General features: G+C 38.8%; 1 protein-coding gene across 1 annotated transcript in view; it reads right to left on the minus strand.

The window, feature by feature from the left end:
- Window positions 1–21,195, minus strand: part of lama2 (laminin, alpha 2) — a 180,881-nt gene that overhangs the window by 19,993 nt on the left and 139,693 nt on the right. Inside the window, exons 41-58 of the mRNA XM_087176271.1 lie at window positions 18,481–18,559; window positions 18,260–18,391; window positions 16,104–16,220; window positions 15,629–15,789; window positions 14,947–15,085; window positions 13,589–13,691; window positions 13,139–13,255; window positions 11,477–11,659; window positions 10,184–10,338; window positions 9,615–9,758; window positions 7,458–7,591; window positions 5,698–5,857; window positions 5,483–5,607; window positions 5,001–5,163; window positions 4,433–4,577; window positions 4,204–4,342; window positions 2,943–2,954; window positions 2,049–2,169 (exon numbers count right to left, since the gene is read on the minus strand). Of these exons, the coding sequence (XP_087032397.1) occupies window positions 2,049–2,169; window positions 2,943–2,954; window positions 4,204–4,342; window positions 4,433–4,577; window positions 5,001–5,163; window positions 5,483–5,607; window positions 5,698–5,857; window positions 7,458–7,591; window positions 9,615–9,758; window positions 10,184–10,338; window positions 11,477–11,659; window positions 13,139–13,255; window positions 13,589–13,691; window positions 14,947–15,085; window positions 15,629–15,789; window positions 16,104–16,220; window positions 18,260–18,391; window positions 18,481–18,559 (2,329 nt within the window). The remainder of the gene's footprint in view (window positions 1–2,048; window positions 2,170–2,942; window positions 2,955–4,203; window positions 4,343–4,432; window positions 4,578–5,000; window positions 5,164–5,482; window positions 5,608–5,697; window positions 5,858–7,457; window positions 7,592–9,614; window positions 9,759–10,183; window positions 10,339–11,476; window positions 11,660–13,138; window positions 13,256–13,588; window positions 13,692–14,946; window positions 15,086–15,628; window positions 15,790–16,103; window positions 16,221–18,259; window positions 18,392–18,480; window positions 18,560–21,195) is intronic.

The raw sequence follows: 21,195 nt of genomic DNA on the forward strand, positions 1-21,195 counted from the left end.
TCCCTCCAAGGTTTTAGTCAAATAAAGGTTTTACTCATAAAAGAGAAAACTTTTAGAGGCATGCTGTTTTACAAAAATTATCAAATGTACCGTCATCCACTTCCCATTACTTTGACTGTGGTTACAGAGTGGAAATGAAATATTCTCTCTCTCTCACACACACACACACACGCACAATCTCCTCTTTGTAGCATTGCAGAGTGGTAGCTAAAAGAAGAGAAAAGAAAGATAGGGGAAATAGACAGACCTTCACTACACACTCAACCCTGGGCCTTTATAACTCTTCCTACATTCTTTATACACTCTGGGAGCTGTGTATTTGTATGTATGAATAGCACAAGTGTACAATTACCATGGTGAATGCCTTGTATGGGTTTGAAAACTCCAATGTAGAGTCCATGTAAGCGTATATATAAACTACTGGTCAAAAGTGTTGAAACATCCCCAGTGATCCAGTTTTTATTGAAATTTAAGCAGCTCAAGTCCAGTGAGTAACTTTAAAGGTAAGATAATAAGTTTAGGTCGACAAAAACTGAAAAATCATGTAGAATTCATAGGATCCAGGGATCAACAATGAAGTAAAATTAAGCCTTGAAAGGTAATGCAAACAAGTCCTACAGGTGCCCCAACTTTTGATGATGTACTGCAGGAAGCAATGCTGTATATTGCTTTCAGAATGAAGAAAACAAGAGCAAGAGAATGACCCCAGACATAAAAGGAATAGTCGAGCACAGTCTCTGGACCTCTGCAACAGTGTTGGGATGAACTGTCTGAACAATGTTTCATTTTCATTGTGGAAAGAATGCCACAATTGTGTTCAGCTGCTGAATGAGTCAAAAATTTGGATTCAATTTAGGATTTAAGATTTCAAGCTTCCTTCACTTTCAATAATTTCTTGTTCTATGCTGTAATTTCAGAAACACAGACATCACACTTTGTACATTTCTGCAAAAATTGAGGTGTTCTTAAACTTTTGAGCAGTAGAGAGATGAGTTTGCATAATTTAGAGGATTGTGGAAGTGTGTGTACAGTCCGGACCGCAAGTACACATTTTTTGACCTTAAAGCTCTGAGCTTCAGCACATTCAGTTTGAAACTGAAATAAAATAATGGTTTGTAAATTGAAGTGACATTAATATAGATGGGAGGTATGGCCCCTTTAGATCCCTTTTATTTAGAATATACCCGACTGTAGATTTTGGCAAAACGACAACCTTTGATAACTCTCTGATATATCTTTGTTTTTTTGCCTTACCATGATCATCTTTATAACATACAGCTGCCCACAAACATTTAGTAGATAAGTGTACAATTACTATCAAACCCCTAAACTTTGGTCAGTTCGCATTAAAAGGACTATATTTCTGTCACTTTCTATATTGATGTAAACCTACTCAAATAAACTTGAGACTTGGCGCTTAAATGTGCTGCCCATATACTTATGGTCTGGACTGTATAGTATTGAATTAATTAATATGTTTGTGTGTGTAAGAGGTAAATGAAAACATCATAGGACAGTCTGAACTAGTGATTGCCTTTTCTGAACTCTATTTCCATTTTGTTTTGGAGAAAGCCACATATATAAAAAAAAGCAACAGATTGACAGGCAAATAAGAATTAAAGAAGGCCACTCAAGTGAGAAAAGAAAAAGAAGAAAGGTCAAAAACAGGTGAAGGGGTTTGTCAAGGCTGTTTATAAATTCATAGTTACTGTATATAATGTTAAGTTTCCTTGTACATATTCATGCGCTTTCTATTCTGCCACATTCTGACACGTTAAACATATTAAATAGTAGCACTATTATACAGAGAGGTTTTCACATACCTGTATAATGCAAATACTGTGCTGTAGATGCTGAATTATACACGTTATATGCTCTACTAACTACAATAAAGCAACTTTAAATGCATTTTATAGCATACAACACTGAATCTACAGCACAGCATGCAAATGCAAGTAGACAGGCAAACTTCTGTAATATAATCTTGGCGGTTTAAGATCTTAAATACACTGCACAGCTAATATCTACAATTAAGTGGACACTCTTACCTCTACATTACATCCTTTAGTGACCCCAGTATAATCTGAACTGCTGAGGAGATTATATGGAGTTCTGGAGACTTCAATCTCCCGAAGACAGCCTGCATATCGCTTCAGAGTGACCTCTGACCTATAAAGGAGTTGAAATGATTTTAGTCAAGAGTATTTTTAGGTAAAGAATTTGGAAAAACTCAATTCACTTTCCTGTCTCTTAGCAGTGTAGCATCATTTAAATATCTTGAATTACTGCAGCGGTGAAACTATTGCATCATGTATCCAAAAGCAGAGTGACGCCTGGACGTCAACCAGAATAATCTGAATATGGCGTTTGTCCATACTAATACTTATGGGTTTATTATAATTATCTTTTTTTTTTTAAATTCTTTAATGTCAGGCTTTGTTCAGGTTGCATATTATTCAAGAGGAAAGGAAAACAGAAAAATCCCCCGTCAGATAATCTTGAATCACACTGAACATTATTAGCAGTGTAAGGCACCACATTGTAATTGTTTTCAGAGAATTAGAGCCATGTTTTTGTAGCTCAGCAGAAACTGTTGCTTGCAGCGCTACAAAAACATGGTAGAGATACTTAGATCCTGAAATACAATTTTAAATAGAATTATGGCAATAATGCCTGTGAGGCAGAGTCATAAATGTGAGGAAATGCACCTAAATGTTTCTGAGCAGGCAAACGTCAAATTCAGATTAATAAAAGAATAGAGAAAAGTGCTTTCCAGCCGCCATGTGGAAGAGCAGGAGCCTTCAGGTGCCAGCCAAGAAACAAAGACACAGATTGACTGTGGGCTATGCAGCGTCATCAGCATGGGTGTGGCTCATGCAGACAGCAATTCACAGAACATTTTACTATATGTCTGATTATAATTTATTTATTCATTTATTTACCTGGCTGTCATGCTGTTAAGACAAAACATGATATCAAAGCATTAGCACATTTCAAAAACACAGTTTCAACTAATGACTCATTTAAACTAGTCAAGTTGTTTCTGCTCAACCTGATGGTACACAGATGTTTCAATGACAGACTACAACATGTGAAAAAAATTATAATGGGTCTTGAAGAGGCTGATTGTTCTTGGTCTACAGAAAAGTCTGAGTGGCTTCATTTTATAGAGTCAAAAGAAGTTTTACATTAGGAAATAACAAGAATCACTACAAAATTCCAGGGAAATTTTGAGTGCCACGGGGGCTACTGCCGGGATGAGTACATGATTTATTTCCAGTGTTCAAAATTCACCTTGATCATATTTTGGTTTTGAGAAATGTCTTGATATAAAAGACTCTGATATAAAACAATGTCACATCCCTCCATCATGTATTATGTGGGAAATATCTCATATTCTGTGTTGTTTTTTTTAATAAAACAAGAGGCAACATGTCTTCAAACTGGCATTTAAAGGGTTAAAATCCTGAAAACTAATAAACATTTGGTAGGTTTGAGCAGAACTGAAGTGGTTTAAGAGATTTATGCAAAAAAAGCAGAAAAAAATATTGATATATGATGATTTTATAGCATTTTCTTTGTGTGTCCTTTTTTTGGACGCGAGGAACCCCAGAGGGTACAAAATGTGTTACCAGTGTATAATAGACCTGTAACAGTAACTGACATTAGATTTTAAAAATATGTCAAAAAAGACACTTTCTTGCAGAAATCCACACCTTCAGCTGTAACACAGCCAAAATGATCAGCAAATCAAAAAAGAAAAGTGAAGAAAATGTCCAAAAAAGGACAGAGGGACCCCTGAGGGTTAATAAATCCCATGAACCGCTATTTAAATTACCACTATTATGTTTTTTTCGGTGCTAAATTTAACATTACTGGGGAGGAGAGCAACGCGACTAGAAGTGACAGCGAGAGAGGGCTAGTAGCTTCTCCTCTCCTCTGTCTCAGCGGAGACCGTCACAACTTCATTCACTCTTTTAACAAAACAAAAAAAAAAAGCAACGAAGGCACTCCTCTCAGCTATTCTAGCTGTAGAGGAGTGCCTCGGAGCTGAGCACCCGTGGCACTAATTAGGAAGACAGTCTTATCACACACACAGAACATCTTACGGCCCTCTTTAAAATGAGTCCACCTGTATGAGAGCGTCTATATGAGTACATCTATATGAGTACATGAATGAATTACAGCAGTGTGTGTTTGTACCTGTAATTTCCAATCGTTGGCAGGCCTCCAAAATAGATTTTCTGGTTTTCCTTGAGGTTCAGACCAGTAGCTGAACCCTGAGATGTGGCCACTATCTTCTCTTCAGCGCTGCTGTCGATGTCCACTACCGTCACCGTGGCTTTATGAACAGTTAAAGGGACAACAACAATAATAATTCATAGGCCCAAGTATCTGATCATTTGTCTGTTGTTTTCAGTGTTGTATGTACCTTGTTTCTTGTTCCTCGACATGGTGAGGGATTTCCAGCTTCCATCATTGTGTCGGTTAGCTGTTATGGCGCTGCCAACCCCTGACCCAAGGTCAAAGTTCACCTTCACCTTGCCCTCTGACAGCTCCAGGGACGTAAAGTCTTTCTATACAAAGCAAGAGCCAGGGAAAATGTGCTGTGAGGCTCTGGCGTGCGTAGCAACGGTATTTTGTACCAATTTAAAAATGAAAAAAATCTGTTTCACAGAGCCAAGAAAAACATGAAATACAAAATAATGGAAGAAGTTTGTACATGTAATAACACAAAAAAGGTGGTGCTGTCAAATTATAGGTAAGAATGATACTAGTCAAACTGCTTCATTAATTACAATTACTTTATCTTTTGTACTAGCTGTGTACACGACCTTTTGAGGACTAAAAAAACACATATTTTTAGTTGCATGATGAACATGAGTTTAACCTACAAAGCAAAGTCTTAACAAATTTTTTATTAAAAGTGGAGCAGGGTCTCTCTTGAATAAATGATTAACATTTCAGTTTCATACCCTTTTGCTTTGTTTTGTACATACCATATCTTCAGTAGCCAGATACATGAGCAGAGCCTCGGAGGAGAAAGTGCGGAACTTAAAAGTGACTGTGGAAACATTGGGGTTCCACCTTGTTGGTCGTCCGACCGCGGCGTAGCCTTCACCGTCCAGCTGGACTATTCCCTCACCATCTGAGCGCTGAGGGCTGTAAAAACACAGGCGCGTCATTATCGGTTTCTTTTTCATCCAAGTTTGAGATGCAAAATAGCAAAGTTGATGAAGCGTCCTCTTGAATATTAAAAGAACAACAAGAGAGAGAGAAAATTGACTGAAGGAAGAGTTGTTTTGATCTCATGAGTTGTATTTTATAACACAAAACCAAGTTGGGTGAATATATATATAAAAAGTAATGATTTTTATAACACCCAGTATATACAGGGGATGCATAATATAACAGTAAACAAGGAGGAAAAAAAATATTACAACTTATGAAAAATATGAAAACTGAATAAGTGTTTGTTTACCTGACAACACATCCTTTACAGTCTCCCTGTCTATCTCTGTAGTTCCAAAGGCCAATGGGTTTACCATCCAAGAAGGTCTCCCCCATGCAGCCTGTGAATGTTGTTGTTCTAACTGCATCTGCTTTCTAAAAGTAAGAAGGAGAAAAACAGCAGAGTGAAAAAAGACAGACAGGTTCTAGATGTTGTTACGCACAGACAGAGAGACGGTCAGATACCTTGACAGTGCCGAGTATTCCTCCTACAAACAGGTAGGCGTTCTGGTCGACGTCCAAGATGGTGTAGGCCGTGGGTGAGTTGGCACTGGCCGGGGTCGGCATCATACCAGCCATAGAGCCTTCCAGAGGATATACTGATATGGTACCATTCAAGCCATTACTGCAGACAGAGAGAAGGAGTAAGAGAGAGAGAGGGTTCGATGTTATTTTGTTTGCCATTCTGTATTTCCTAGAAGACAGACCATCTAACACAAGACTCATTCACACCAAGCAGACTTCCCACCTGCGCCATGCATTTCCATCTGAGAGATTTCCCAAAGGTGTTTTCCATTGGGATCACACAGACTATCAGTCTTAAAAATGTTCCCCCACACAATACAGAAATGCTGTTCCTGCTTCGAAAAACAAACTCAGAGGTGGGAGATTAATCTCATTGTACAGCCCAGAGGTTCCACTTCTACAAACTGGTTCCACCTTGTGTTTCCATCATTCATCTTAAGCACCAAGAGTTCATAAAAACTGATTCCAAGTGCGTCTAACATCTTCAGTCGGTGTAAATGTATACGGCACCACTTCAGCTTTCACAGAGGGAAACTGGATTTGCTAGATTACACTGTATCTATGTAATGATGTGCCATCGGCTGACACGGCTGAAATCTCTTTGATTTCCCATGTGAAGCAACATGTTTTCTTCAGCAGTGTGAATGAAATGAAAGGCTAGGTTGGTTTATTTTTGCTGTTACAATTGACTGTTCTTGATGTAAATTAGGTTACAGTGACAGTTACATTGAATAAAATATATCATTCCATTTATCATGTGCCACACACATCATGACATTATCTAAGGTGCTAACTGGCCACAACTAAATAAAAAAGTATGTAACAATAAATAAACTCCAATAAATTTGATTTCTTTTCCTAACATATTCAAACTATTAGGTAAAAAGTTTTAGAGCTCCTGAATGTGTCTAGTTTATATTGAAATTTAAGCAGCTCGGTGAATGTAAACTCTCCAATAATATAAAAGGTTCAGGCCACCAAAATCTGAAAAATCATTCATATTTCATACATAAAACATTCCTTTTCCACAGATTTAAGTGAACTTTCTGCAGGAATGGAAGTAAATGCGGCCTTGAAGGTGATTCAAACGATCTTTACAAGGTGTCCTAACTTGTGTCAATTACTTACAAACCCTCTGTCTGTACAAAGGCGGTGTTGGAACAAACTGTGCTACTACACCCTCCGGAAAATTATTTGGACAATACCAAGCTGCACTAAGTAGTACTTTATGTTTCCATCATGATGTCGAGAAAAAGGTGAGTGACAAAGGAAGAGAGACTGGTTGGTCGGGGGTTTATCTTACAGCAAGACAATGACCCAAAACATTAGAAGAGAAGAACAAGACGGTGGCGTCAAACGATAGAAGACGAGCACAGTCTCTATTTCTGAACATTTGATTTCCATTGTAGAAAAAATGCTGATGTCAGAGTGGATATAAGTGCTATATATTTGCATGTAAGTGCCACTCTTGGCTCTCTCTCTTGACTATTTGTGTATAGTATGAGATCTGAGAGTATAATGTAAGTGCATGAGCTGGTGAGATTGTGTGTGCATCATCAAAACATGCTTCTCAACATCCCTGGTTTTCTTAGATCTGACCATTCTGCTTAGGAAGCACATTTGAATGAGAGGCTTTCCGTGCACGTGTGTGAGAATAACAAAGAATATGCATGTCCTGTATGTGTGTGCACACTGCTTACCGAGACGCCTCTATTCTGTGCCAGTTCCCGTCATGGATGGTGTGATGGGGATATTCGACCCTCCCCACACCTGAACCCACGTCCCAAAGGAAATTCACCTTCCCCTTACGCATCTCTAAGGCCAGGAAATCAACCTGAGACACACATAAGACACATAGTGAATATATTGTGTATAAACAGTTTTGGAGGGTGGGGTGGGGGTGGTGCAATGTATGCAATTGAGGATATAACATGTGCCCTCACAGATCCACAATGTCACCACAAACTGAATTGCAGTTGGAGGAAAGTAACTTCACACATCTCAGTGAGGGCCAGGTCGTCTTATACACCATCAGGTGTGAACAAGGTGCATCGCAAACTGTGCAAAGAATGAACTGGCACACATTTGCTTCAAGTTCAATTATTTAATATCAGGATTCTGCAATGAAAAATGCAGCGTCCATAGCATTTGACCCAATGCAGTGCTTCGTCTTAGCTCCTGCGATGACAGAACACAGGAGTTATGCAACACCGTTGATGGTGATGCAAAAATGATGGTGATTAATAACTGTACGAAATCTCCATTTATTACTCACCACAGAGAACCTTACTGAGTATTTATCATGTAGGGAATAGTGAAACAGTACACAGAGAAGGGATTTCACACCCAGCTCTGATCTATTCTCAGGGTACAAAGTTTTCTCCATCTGTCTCTGTAAGTGGGTTTTCACAGGATCTTGCTGTATTTTGATTAATGATCTTATTACTTATGTATGAGCCAAAAAATTAATAGGAGAATTTTGAGCATATGCTCTCATCTGGATGCTGCGTCTGAAGTACACACTCACGCAGCATTATTATTCATATAGTATTAGGCACAATTAGAGATTATTAGGGAGTCACATTTGAAGCCACAAATGACACACATACACAAACAGGTATACACACTTATCTTCCAAGTCTCTCCACGGTAATGACGATTATTCATTAGCACAGATCACAGGGCGGCATCGTTATTATTCAACCAGCATTACACACTATTAGTGAAATGTTAAAGTGGCACACGCACACACACAGTACATTACTATTCATACAGAATTCTTCGCAATTAGAGAGTATTTGTGAGAGACACAAAAATGCGCGCACGCACACACAAACACACACACACACACACACACACACACACGTTCAAGACTTCCCAGTCAGATGAAGCAAAGCAGTGATTTCTCAGGGGAAATCAGGCTAAAGCAGATAGCAACATAAACTTGTTAATTGCTGCAGCTCATTAGGACACACACATATCCATACACACTGATCGGCACATATGCACACTTAGGGATTATCAGCAGTACCTTAAAAAAGCAGTGTGCTGTGCTTATAGGGGCGTTAGTGAGTAAGTGTCAAGAAGTATTAATTATTCTCATATTAGACAAATCATTCAGGGAGTATGTGTGTGTGTGAGTTTTTGTGTGTGGCTGAGAGAGAGGGATGTAAGTGTGTGCTTCCCTCTGTGTATGCATACTTTCTGTGTGTGTGTGTGTGTGTGTGCGCACTTTGGCATTTTCAAGTATGATAAATGCTACACAATACACAGAACCTCAACATGATATTAAATATGATTAATAGTTTAATATGAAACAGTTTAGAAAATTTGAAACTGTCAACTGGATTTTGTCAGCAATAATACCGGAGCCATATATACTGCAGACAAAGTTGGACCAGTTTTTCTGCAGAGCCATAAAGAGGTTTTAGTTATCCAACAAAACTTAATAGGTGTTAATATACAGCAAGGCATTATTAGCATGGAAATGTACGTTGCTGAAAATGTAGAAGATGAGAAAAGCGATTCCAAACGACAGCTGTAGGTCTGTATGTACATGATCATTCACAGGTAAAGAAACTGTTTTGGTTTGCTTATGGTTGGTTTGGTTATGAGAAGCAGCTGCTGGTAGTTTTTGATATTTTGGTCAGTTCTCAAGTGAAAAAAACTGCTTTATTTTTTTAAATTACAGTTGAGACATATAGCAGATTGTGCTATACTGTAAGTCACGAAAATGTCAACATATCTGGTCTGTATTCAATGTTGTCAGCTTTACACATACATACACAAACTGCTAAATAAACAAACTATTTCTGTGCGCTTATGGTAATTTGTTTACACAGCAACAGTATACTTACATATTTGGCTGATCCCAGGTAGAGGAGCAGGTTATCAGGCGTTGTGGTTTTAACATGAAGGACGATGGTGTTGTACCTCCCTTTCCTGATATCAGGGCGGTAACTACGGAGACAGTCGCCACCCGATGACACTGATACTTTGATCTGGAACGAGGAAGACAAAGAAGAGAAATTAAGTTTTCGCATGAAGAATTTTGCATAACTGCTTTCACCTTTTAGCTTTTTATCCTGTATTTATTATATATGTAGTAACACAGAAGCATTGCAGACCTGGGTTAAAGTTAGCCTGGTGTCTGACTTGCCTGTGTCGTCATAGTGCTATGAACTTTGCAGTAACATTCAGAAAGTTGCCAATGACATTTTGTATTAGTACTGACAGAGTAAAACTACTGAATCTGAAAAGTGCATATTTGATTTACAGAATATATTTTGGTATAATGTTTTAGATAATTACAAGCACTAAAATTCAAAATTAAACTAAATGATTGTAAAACTGTTTTTAAGGACACAATTGTGCTGTCATACACTTAAACTCCTTTAATAGGATCAGACTGACAGTTACAACTTACTGAGTTGGCTTGTTTCCTGGCTTGGTTGATCAGTTCCTTGATTTGTGAAATGTTTCGCTTCAAATTGTCCTGCAGCTTTTTGATTGGCTGCAGCTTCTCCAACAGCCTATCAGCTTCATCCTCTAAATCCTTCACTTTCGCTCCTGCAGCATGGACTGAGAGTAGAGAGAGATAAAGTACAGTAGTGATACAGAACCGCACAGCAGTTGCTACCATTAACACTAAACAGTATATTATAGCTGAGAGAGCGCAGAGAGCTGGTGTGTAGAGAGGTTGACAAAGTGTGGAAAGGATGACAAATAATGGCAGCAGAAGACGTCATTGATATTACTCAAAGGAGGAGAAGAAATATGAAGGAAGAGCAAGAAAGATGGAGAAGGTGCATTAGTGCAGCTAAGCATTCAAAGAAAACCTTTTCTACACTATTTACTGTAATATACTGTAAAGGCTTGAAACTGAAAAAGATGTATATATATATATATATATATTTATAGACAGAAAAAAAAAAAAAAAAGAAGAAGTAGTTCCATGCTTTGTGGTGCGCAGAGCTCTCATGCTCCAGCCGGGCAGAGCAGAGCAGAACAGAGGCATTATTAGAAGCCATTGCTGCTTACTGGACAGATATTAAAGATGACCATAAAATGAATGGGTGGTGATCCAATACTCTTGTTGAAATCAGATCATAATGACATTGCTGATATTGATTACGCCAAAAAAACAAAACAACAAAATTATGTTTAATTGTACTCAAGTGATGATTTTAAGGGTTCCTGCTCAATATGGTGCACAGCTATGCCTTTAAATGTAAAGAAACGTGTATTGGTAGGGAATTAACATTACGCTCAGTTTTACTTGGTAAGTACAACATTGTATTGGTACACCACTTACAGTAAACAGTACATATATTGAGGTAAGTGAAATATACATACTGATGGCTGTGGGAATTGAAAAAAGAGAGACAGAGAGAAAAAAACATCAGGTTTGGGTTGAGGTAATCATGACTCACTAATTTATGTGGGTTTGAGAAAATAACTTCATATCTCCAATGAGTCGAGAAATTAAGGTAAAGCAGCCTTATCAGCCTTTTTCAGATTGAGGATTTGACTCACGATGTATTGACATTAAACATACTTAATGAACTAATTATTTCTTTTATTTTCATTGGCACGCCTTTTTTTTCCAAATGGTAAATAAACGTTTTTTCATTCTTATTGACAGAAATTCTCTGGGGGGTCTGTGTTTAATCATTACACTATGTTACTACGTAACCAGCCAAAATTAAAGGCACTTTACTGTTTTTCTCGGGGTCCTGGATCATCTGATTGGCTGCATTCACAGTGTCCTCCAGCTCACTGTAGTTCCTCTGTAGGCCATGGAGTCGCAGATTCAAATCTCCAAGGCGCTCAAGGACATCTATGGCTGTGACATTAGCATCAGCTGCTACAGCCTTTGTGGCTGCTAGCCTAGCTGCTGTGTCTGTCAAAAAAAAAAAAAGAATAATAATAATAAAAAACAGAAACACAAAGATATACAAATTACATACATTAATCAGCGGCATTGCATTAATGGGCCAATAGATGGGTTTTGTGATGCATAGTGCTGCTAATGATATGTTATTAAAAATTAGATATTGTTAAGTCAACATGACATGATGGATATGGTGTTTTAATAAAAATTCATGGTGGAATTTATCAGTGTTTGTTTGGACGGCCTTTAACCTGAGCTGATTCTAATGTTAGATGTGAGATTTAATTTTCAGACAGGTACGCATGTATACACTGATTTGTTGCTTCTGCTTTGTTGTTTGAATAGGAGTTTGATCCAGAGATAAAAAGAAGACAGATCACAGGCCAGATTTTGAGGCAGGAAGTGGCACTGACTCAGAGGTCTGACAACACATACACGAATTGTGCTGCAACTCCACGTGATATGATACTGTAATTCCACTTCAACATTACTTTATACTTTTTCCTTTCACTCAGTTGTTCCAGAATATTTCCTTAATGGATAACTGAAACAGAGCTGCTACTCAATGCTGGAAACATCTAAAACAAATTGGGACCATGATAAGAACAATTTTACTTCTTTTAATTTCCTAAATTTGACATTTTCAATGATATGTAAGGTTTCCAACATTTCACCACAAAAAACTCCATTCATTTATTGTACAATAGCTTCCAAAGCAGAGTATTAAGCAGATTAGCACAAAATTGATATTTAAAAAACTACATATTTTTGTCATCTAATCTAGGCACACCAAGTAGGCAAGGATAAGATTATCCTGCTGACTGTTGTATTAAAGGCAGTGCAGGTGGGTCGCTTCTTTTCATTAAAGCCTTGTCTTTAGTGTCCATCAAGCCCTGCCTCAGAAACGACTGGCTTTGTCCTGTAGGTGTCTGGCCATAAATACCAAACTTGTTTTGATATAATAGGTGTCATAGGTCAATCCATTAGTAGATTTTAGGGGTTAAACTGAAACTGTAAACCCATTACACCAGTGGATAATCACTGCTGAACGTCTTTCCTAACCACATCTGATTGTGTTATCAGGTTGGGTAAATCCTGTGAAAATCAGACTGATAATCTTTTGGTCTCCAGCGATCCGACCCACCTTGACGTTAGGATTACTGTGATTTTGAGCTCACTCACCGGAATTTCAAGTGCAATTTAACATGTGTTGATTTACAATTTGTAGCAGCTACATTTAACTTTTTTCTGCACGTTGATCCAAACGCAACCATGTGTATCACTTTGGTTCAACCACCTCACTATCACTGCGGCGCATTTCTGTGTGTCTATGTGTATCTGAGTATTGACACGTGTCAAGTTGAGTTTACCAGAGCAACTGACCTCTATCCGTGCACTGATATTGATCCACTCTCTCTTTATCTCTCTCCCACACACACTCTCACTCACTCACTCACTCACTCACACTGTGTTTTCGTGCAGTCATACCGTTGGGGATAGCGTTGAGCGTTGCCATGGTTCCGTTGACAGCTTTGAGCAGGTCTTTGGTTTTGTCTCTCGCTGCTTTAACTCTGCCCTTCAGCCCGGCCACGCTATCTGCATTCTCTAAACAAACACAAAAACACGCACACACACAACGTAAATGATGGTGATGGTTTGATTTGAAGCTCGGGCTGCCTGTTAATAAAATCACTTCCCTCACTCTCCTAACAGGGAAATGTGACGGACAGTGAGGCATAGAGACACGGATGAAGAGTGATGCTGATGACTGATAAACTGGTTCAAGTGAATAAAACTCAATACTGGTTTGTACTGTGTATATGATCATTTCTATTGTTTCTATATGGACTGAAGCTCCTTGTATAACAATAAGTGGCCACCTATATCATCACACTGTCTGTTGCATATACAATATACAGTACACACACTCATGGTTACCTTTGACATCATTTTGCAATTGTTTAGCTTGGTTCAGCAGTCTCTGGCTCTTCTGAAGGGCACCTTGAGCTGCATCCTTTATTGGGACCTCAGGACCTAAAGCCTACACACACACACACACACACACACACACACACACACACACACACACACACACACACACACACACACAGACACACACAGAGCAACAGTGAAATGTGTGACTTCAAATGTTTTCACCAAAAATGCTTTCAGAATAATTTAAATCCCAAACATAAATTAAAAGTATGTTTTGTGACAGATAAAAAGGTGCAGTAATCTGCATATAATCTTTATATAAGATCAAAGCTTGACTACTTTGCATTGCTAAATGATATTCTAAGAAAGGCATTCAGCAGACTATACTTCTCCTCACATTCATTCTCCACCCTCAACCCTTCTTTCTTTGTTTCTACTCCTCCTTTCACTGTCTTTTTAGCTCTTTCTACTTCTACTCTTTACCTCTTTCTTGCCAAAGGAAGAAAAGAAAAAAGACACAGGTGAAAAATGCAAACGAGGGGAATGAGTCACAAAAAGGGTAAAACATTGGCAGAAAAAAGGACAAGTAAATTGGCACACAGAAAATAATTTAAAAAGAACTGAGAGGCAAATAAACTATTACAGAATAAAGTGGAAAAGAAAATCAAAGATGAGGAATGTAACCAAGACAAACGAGAGGAGAGTGAACAAAAAAAGTGTTAAATAAGGACAAGGGAAAAAAAGAAGGGAAGAAAAAGAATAAATTAAGAAATAAAAGGAGGAAAGAAGAAGGAAACGGGAGATTTCAGGTGTATGTGTGTGTGTGTGGTCATGATAATGAAAGAGGGAGAGGGGAAAAATGAAAGAAGGAGAGAGGACAGAGAAGTGCTTTGATCTCTCAGCCATGACTAATGGAGAGCACAAGCTTACATTACTGTTACTGCATGCAAGACACAAACACACGAACGCACACGCACGCACGCACGCACGCACGCACGCACGCACGCACGCACGCACGCACGCACACACACACACACACACACACACACCTCTTGTACTGAGAGTACACGTTCTTAGTCTGGATAGCCAGAATGCTTGTGCGTGATATTTACAGTATGAATGTGAGACGTGTATATCACATATAGCATAAGATACGTGTACAACTACATCATAGAGAATGTATTTCTAAACAGGGAAAATGAGACCAATGGATCATAAGATTTTTCTGTCATAATGAATTGTTAATATAGAACAAAATAATGGGATGCTTTAGCAAACCGTGATGGAAGCAGCCATTTAAGAATAGAAGTGTTATTTTGAATCCCGTCGATAGGTGTGTGCATATGTTCGTGTCCTCTTACCAGTGCCAGTGCCTCATTTGCCCTCTGTTTGGCTGCCTTCGCCTCTTTCTCTGCTGCATCGACATTTGCTTTAATGTTACTGTAGGCCTTGAAGGCAGCTGTTGCGTTGAAGGAGAGATTTTTAGCTTCAGCCAAAATACTGTGAGGAGAGGGAGGACAAAAAAAAAATAAATAAAAAGAGAGAAATGGAGGTCAATTTGTTATTTTCCCTTTGATATGTTATTCACATATTTTTTGAAGTAATGCTAACTCGGATTCAGGACACTCCTGTGACAGCAACATTCACAATCATTACCTCACACTGAACTCAGTGATTGCTATGCTGGTTTCTACTTCCGAGATTTATTCTGTTTTGCTTCTCGAGAGGCAATTACAATTATTTTTATAGTTTAATTCTTGTATTTAATTATTTTGTCTCAATCAATCAAACTTTCAGTCTATAAAATGTGATCACACTCTACAAGAGCCCCAAGTGGGGTTTTTTTTCTTGATGAATGGTCCAATTAATTTAGTGCATTGACATGAAAGAAATAAAAAAAAGGCAAATCAAAAATATGATCAACTGATTATAATGGATTAATTACCCGTAAAAAAAACATCTACTAGTTTCAGCCCGATCTAGGCCTCATGTATTTACCTATGTGTGAATATATACAAATGTTGGTAACGTGTTTATCTTTACCCATCCAAAATAGCAGCAGAGTCATTCAGCTGCTTGGCGTGTTCCTCTGCGTCGTGCACGTGATTAGCCAAGCTGTGACTTAAACCAGAGGTGAGGTGACCGACTTTATCACCCAGCTGCTCATGAAGAGGATCCAGCTCTCTCTGCATCTCCTCCAAGTCCTACAGGCAAAAACAAAAACAGAGGCTCTGCTCACTTTGCTTGGGTGCTGTGGAGTGGAGATTGAAAAAAGTACTAACCACTCTTTGTGTTAGTACTAATGGTAATCTCCTTAGTTATTTTATGCATTTCACACCAATAAAATTACTTTGAGTTGAACAAAGAAGAAAGCAAAGAGACAAAATCAAAACAGAGAGTCCTCCTCTACTCCTGTCTCCTGATGCCAAAATACACAAAACTGACCTCAGACAGAACAGTGGAGCGGTTTTAAGAGTTGCAGGGGTTCTCGAAGGTTCTACTTGGGTGACTTTAATACCTCTATCTCTTTGTTGATGTTGTCAGAAAGCTGGTTTGCTTCATCCAACAGGCGTTCTCCTTCTCCAAGGACCTCCTGTGCTTCCTGTTTCACTGCACTGACTGCAGAGCGCTTCCTCTGCAAGGAAACAAATCAGGATCAGCAGCTGCGACTAATGATTATTTTAACTACCGATTAATCTGTTGATTATTTTCTCAAATAATCAATTCATCGTTTGGTCTGTTAAATGTCACATAATAAGACATAAGACAAAGAAAAGCAGAAAGTTGTCAAGATTGAGACGCTGGAACAAGGTAACATTTGGTTGATTATTATTTTTCTGCAGATCGACTAACTGATTAATCAACCATTTATTTCAGCTCTCATTAATAAACAACCGCAGTGAGTGCATTTGTGATAGTGAAAAAACATTTCTGGGATGTTGTGTCAGATTTTACGTACAAGATTTCATGTACAAAGCGTCTTCTCTACTGTTTTACACACTGAAAGGATTTGTTGGTGTTGGTGTGCTGCTTTCATGATGTGTTAAATGCATAACGCATACAATGGATACCTGGATGTGAATCATGTAGTGTGTAGGAGAGGTTTTGATCGGTTCAGTGAAGTCAAATCAAAAATGATTCATTGGATCCTATAATAATGACAGAGCAATTATTCAGGGAGTATTATTATCTGTCCACACTAGTTCTAAAAGCCTCTTTATGGTAAAACTGATTTTCAGTTATTAAAACTAATAAACGCAGTTAGAGGACACTAGAGACGTACAATTAGAGATTGATTAAATAACATGTGAATTCAGTGTAATTCCTCTGTGTAGTGTGTGTATTCCACTTTACTGCATAAAGCGTTTCTTTATTGGGCAAAAAAACGCAGGGTCAGGGAGGAACAAAGAAAGACATTAAGAAAAAGAAAGATAAAGAATGTACTGTGTGTGTGTGTGTGTGTGTGTGTGTGTGTGTGTGTGTGTGTGTGTGTGTGTGTGTGTGTGTGTTCACTGCAGGATGCTTCCTCTAGGACACGTATAATAATCTTCCTGATAAATGCTTGTTTTGTTCTGTTAGGAATCTGTGCTGGCTCTGAGCTTACCTTGATGATGAATCACATGCAAAAGGCTTAAAAAGAAAATAATAAGTAGTGTCTGAGAAGCCAAATGTGAACTGTTTGGTGTGATCAAGTTGTTTTTTAAGGATTTTTTTTTTTTAGTTTTCAGAGATCGAAACAAAAACTTTTCATAATCTGCAAAGCGAAACGGGCTCAATACCCCCAAAACAGCTGCACACTACAGTTAGCATTTGGCATCATGGCTCTCCATAGCAAAAAGGTAAGACATGCTTCTCTGTTTGCACTTTAAAAAAAAAAAAACTGTGCACATGTGTGGCTCAGAGAAGTTCATGTGGCTATTTTCATGTACAGGGTTTGGCTTTACAGTTGTCGTGTTCTGTTTTGAACCCGCCTCCCAAGAGGAAAGGGGCTCAATCAATCAGCTTGGTTTGCTACACAGAGACAATCACATTTTTCTGTGTAGATAGTACAGGACAGAGTGAGACTGGGAGAGACAGAAACATCATGGCCTACATGTAGATGCTAATTTTGGAGGTGGGAATGATGAAATACTACAGTATGTGTGAGCAGAAAGATCACGCCGATGTGAAGGATGCATTTCATTTCATTAAGGTAGGGTACGTCACATGTGAGTGTAGCAGCATGACTTAAATTGTTTGGATCAACTAGCTCATAGGCTATGCTTGATTACTTGTTACTGCTTGTGGCCTTTTGTTCAAAACACGTTAATTTACTTTTTAGTTTCACCTCCAAAACTCAGGTGCCGGGCGTAGGTGTAGCTGTAGATCAGAGGAACATAACTGTATTGACAATCAGTGTCCTGGTCTGGTTCTTGTTCTTGTGAATATTTTTACCTACAGAAATTGAATATTTTTTGGGACATGGGTGGAAAAGTACTTTTAGATTCCATGTCTGAATAAGAGAGTAAAATAAAACATAACAGCTAATCCTTTGCTTGTCACAGTAAAAATCTAACATGTTAGTGTGAATAGTAAATCACTTGAACAGTCTTTAATTGCACTACGAGTGTCTGAGAAAACAGTGACCGTGAGTGTAGAAATAAAGCACATCCAGACATGTAAGCCGCGTCTTACCTCCAGGGCTGTGAGGTTAGCTTGGTTTTGTTCAGCCAGTGAGCCGGCCTGCCTCGTCTTTCCCTGGGCAGAGCGGAGTAGATCCTCGGCCTCCCGGAGCTTCCCCTCATGGTCCGACAGCTTCCCTTTTATCTTGGGAGGCAGATGGGGAAGCATTAAGTTAATGTCATTAATTTAGGAACACCGAAGACAAAAGAGTAAAGATTAGAACCTATAATTACCTCTGCTTTCAGGTCTTCTGTGGCCTGATGGGGGTCGCCAAACAGTCTCTTGACTTTTTGATATAACTCCTCTGCAAGTCTGGAAGGAGAAGAAAGGGGGAGAAACTAGATTATTTACATTTCGGTCATTTAACACTATTCATGGCTGAACAGTGGAATAAGTTAGTATATATGAATGCAACATTTCACAGAGGACAGAAGAGGAGAGCAGAGTTATTGTGATGTGCGACAGAGCCTCCGCTAGTGCAAAGACAATAATCACTCCATATGAGTGAATGTTGAAATGCAAGAATGAAATTGCTGACTTTCTTCTATTGACCCCTCAGGCTGAGTTAGATTAAACTGTAGCAGTGAAAAACATTTTCAAATAACGCCAAACTAATGCATGTGTGTTTGCATGTGATTGGATGAGCAGGTGAAGCAATATGTGCGAATATACACTGCAGCAGAGCATGATGTACAAATAACAGCAACAGAAGAAGAAAAAAAAAAAAAAAACTGGCAGAGAAGGACGACTAAAATCTAACATGAGATTTATCAGTGTGTGCGTCTAATGAAGAAGAATAAAGTATTTAGAGTTCGAGCATGACAAAAAGGAGCTGAAAACAGTCATCAGGCTTTGTTAAACCATAATTCATACTGTTCTCAGCAACTACAGTCCCGTCAGCTAATTAACATGAATGGATTATACTGTATGTAAACATAGATCATTTACATGGGTGATAACTCTGACCACATCGCCCCAAAAGAAAACACTAAGCTACGTACAGGTGGGAGTGATGATGATAAGAGAAGGTAGACTAACATCCTACAGGTGGATGTTTGTGTAGTCTAAATAAACAACAGCAGAAGCAATGCAGCAAAATAATAAGCAGAGGACCGATGGCCTGAGGGATCAGTAAACTTAACACATGGTCGAATAGGTGTGGAGGCCCCCACCCCCCCCACACCTTTCGTCAGTCTGAATTGGATGGGTTAGGGGTTATCATGTCTCACCCCTCTCATTCATGGCAAACTTCCCACCCTGCCTGAATGTGGCTGTTCAAAACAACTTATGAATACTTTGTCCGCTCCATGTTGTACAGACTAGATCTTTGAAAACATAAGCTAGACCTCAAGTGCGCCGCCGTTATGAAAATGGTGGGCTAGACATATGTTGCAGTGAACAGTGTGCCATGTGAATGAAGCGGCAGACTCGAGTTGATTGCCTGAGCGAGCTCGCAAGCTTCCCCTTCATTTGATCCACCCGTCAAGATTTGCAGTGCAGCATTTAGTTCATTGCAAATTTCCTCATTATGCTTTGCTTTGACATCAATTTTTGGAAAGCCTTCTCACTTTGGAAGTATTTAAAACAGTTTAATAATCATGTTTACCATAGTGTCCCTTAATGAGTCTTGTTTTTCACCTTCAGCATTAATTAAGACAACAAGGATCTAGTGTCCTCCAGTTGACATCACTCAGAGGACAAATTCACACAGTTCTGGGGAAATATGCAAGGTAATAATTGGATTTGATGAAACTTTAATGAACCCTGTGGGGAATAACAAGAAGAAAACAGAATATAGCTAAGTAAAAAACTAATGGGAGGGGTGTCTAAGCATTGCCCAGCAGACTATTACAACTTTACAGTACATAGAAATACAGTAAATGAATGAAAAGTCACATTTGCAGCACGTGAGCAAAGTTTTAACTACTGAAATTAAATTAAATCAGGAAATTTATGAAACATTTAACTGTGCCAGTTTTGTTCGTTTTGCTGAAGCATCCCTTCAACTTTTGTAGATGCCTGTGTTTTTCTCTGCAGCTCTGGATGAAATCTCCCCTCAGGGTTCAGTCAAATAATCAACCTCAGACCGACAGACGAGTCATCCAGCGGCAGCCGCAATTTCTCTTTGTCTCTTTATCTCATACTCGCTCTCGCTACAACTCTCTGACCGCCTGTCAGCTGTTCTCCTCTTCCTCTGCGACTTTCCTTCTCGCTGCACGTTCTTTGTATCTTTATGTCTCTCTGTTTTTGCCCCTTTGGTGAAACTTTTAATCAACTCATCGACCTTGTCAACACTTACAACCGAGAGAGACAGAGAGACAGAGGCGGAGAAAGGAGGGATGAAGAGAGCAGATTACTAATTTCATCAAATGCCTTGAGAGAGACAAAGAAAGTGAGAGCAAACAAAGTGAGAAACACTCTGTTAAAACATCAGCAGAAAGTCATGGCTTCAGGATATGTAGCAATCAGATGTCTGAGCAATGGAGGGTGTTTACTCCTGATGTCTCCTCTGTCAACAAGACGAAAGAATGAAAAACGAAAGGAATTAAGGAAAGAAAGAAACGAAGGAGCCAGTGAATTTGCATGATTTAACCAAGCGGCAACCTCTGGGGCTGCAAAATGACCACCTGAGGCTGGCTCCAAAAGTAAGTCACTCCTCACAGACGATGTTAAAATGCCAAAGTTTACAGCAAAAATAAACAGGTTTACAGCCTGGTACAAAAAAAGTGTTTTGGTTTTTATACCTAATTTCCCCCTTCATGACAACTTTACCAGGGATGACTTTTTATATAACTCACTCATTAAAATTTTTTTAAGAGTTACAGTTATGCATAATTCAGGGCATGCCACTTTGAGTAATATGTCAACCAGCAATGATTGGTTTGCCAGAGCTGGAAATGGGAGTAACCATAGCAACAGAGACAGAGCAGGCTACAGCAACCTACAGT

Source organism: Seriola lalandi, unplaced genomic scaffold (assembly GCF_002814215.2).
Source record: "Seriola lalandi dorsalis isolate HSWRI2012SDOR001 ecotype SW California unplaced genomic scaffold, Sedor1 jcf7180002054544, whole genome shotgun sequence".
NCBI classification, from domain to species: Eukaryota; Metazoa; Chordata; class Actinopteri; order Carangiformes; family Carangidae; genus Seriola; species Seriola lalandi.